Source organism: Eurypyga helias, unplaced genomic scaffold (genome assembly GCF_000690775.1).
Source record: "Eurypyga helias isolate BGI_N326 unplaced genomic scaffold, ASM69077v1 scaffold24145, whole genome shotgun sequence".
In the NCBI taxonomy this organism is placed as follows: Eukaryota; Metazoa; Chordata; class Aves; order Eurypygiformes; family Eurypygidae; genus Eurypyga; species Eurypyga helias.
In genome coordinates this window covers 9,093-9,575 of record NW_010253970.1, presented here as the reverse complement: position 1 = coordinate 9,575, position 483 = coordinate 9,093, and the positions used below count along the sequence as shown (strand labels likewise).

The window sequence follows — 483 nt, the reverse complement described above, 5'->3', positions numbered from 1 at the left end:
GGCGCCGGCTGGGAGCAGCCCCGGCCCCACACCTGCCCTTGGGGCTACTTGCCATTTCTTTTCCACATGACATCCGTCTCCTTCCTCTTGCGGACCTTGGCAGAGAAGGTGGCCAGCTCAGCAATGTTCACGGACTGCGTGGCCTTCACAGGGAAGAGGTGGGCTGCAGAGGAGGAGGATGGGCAGGCTCAGCAGCAGTCAGCCCCCAGAACACTCGTACCCAAGGGCAGCACCTGCACCCCCCAGACCAGCCACCCCACAACACGCCCCCGGTGCAGCCCAGCAGCCACCACACCGTTTCTTCTGGCACATCGTGACATGTCTACTTGTCCGCCCTGCGTGGGAGCTGGGACCCCCTCAAGCCTCCGCAGGGACCAGCACTCCCTTCCCAGCTCCTCCAGCACCAGGAAGTGGGGCAGCTGCCCTCCGGTCAGCTCCAGCCTGGCATGGGATGTGGGTGGCAGCAGCCGGGGGAGGTGCTGG

The 483-nt window shown here is 65.6% G+C and overlaps 1 protein-coding gene across 1 annotated transcript in view; it reads right to left on the bottom strand.

Moving 5' to 3' along the window:
* The window catches only part of TIE1 (tyrosine kinase with immunoglobulin-like and EGF-like domains 1), a gene marked incomplete at its 5' end in the record, with an annotated part of 13,416 nt that overhangs the window by 7,771 nt on the left and 5,162 nt on the right, over window positions 1–483 (bottom strand). The window contains 1 exon segment of the mRNA XM_010152844.1: window positions 49–163. Within this exon segment, the coding sequence (XP_010151146.1) occupies window positions 49–163 (115 nt within the window).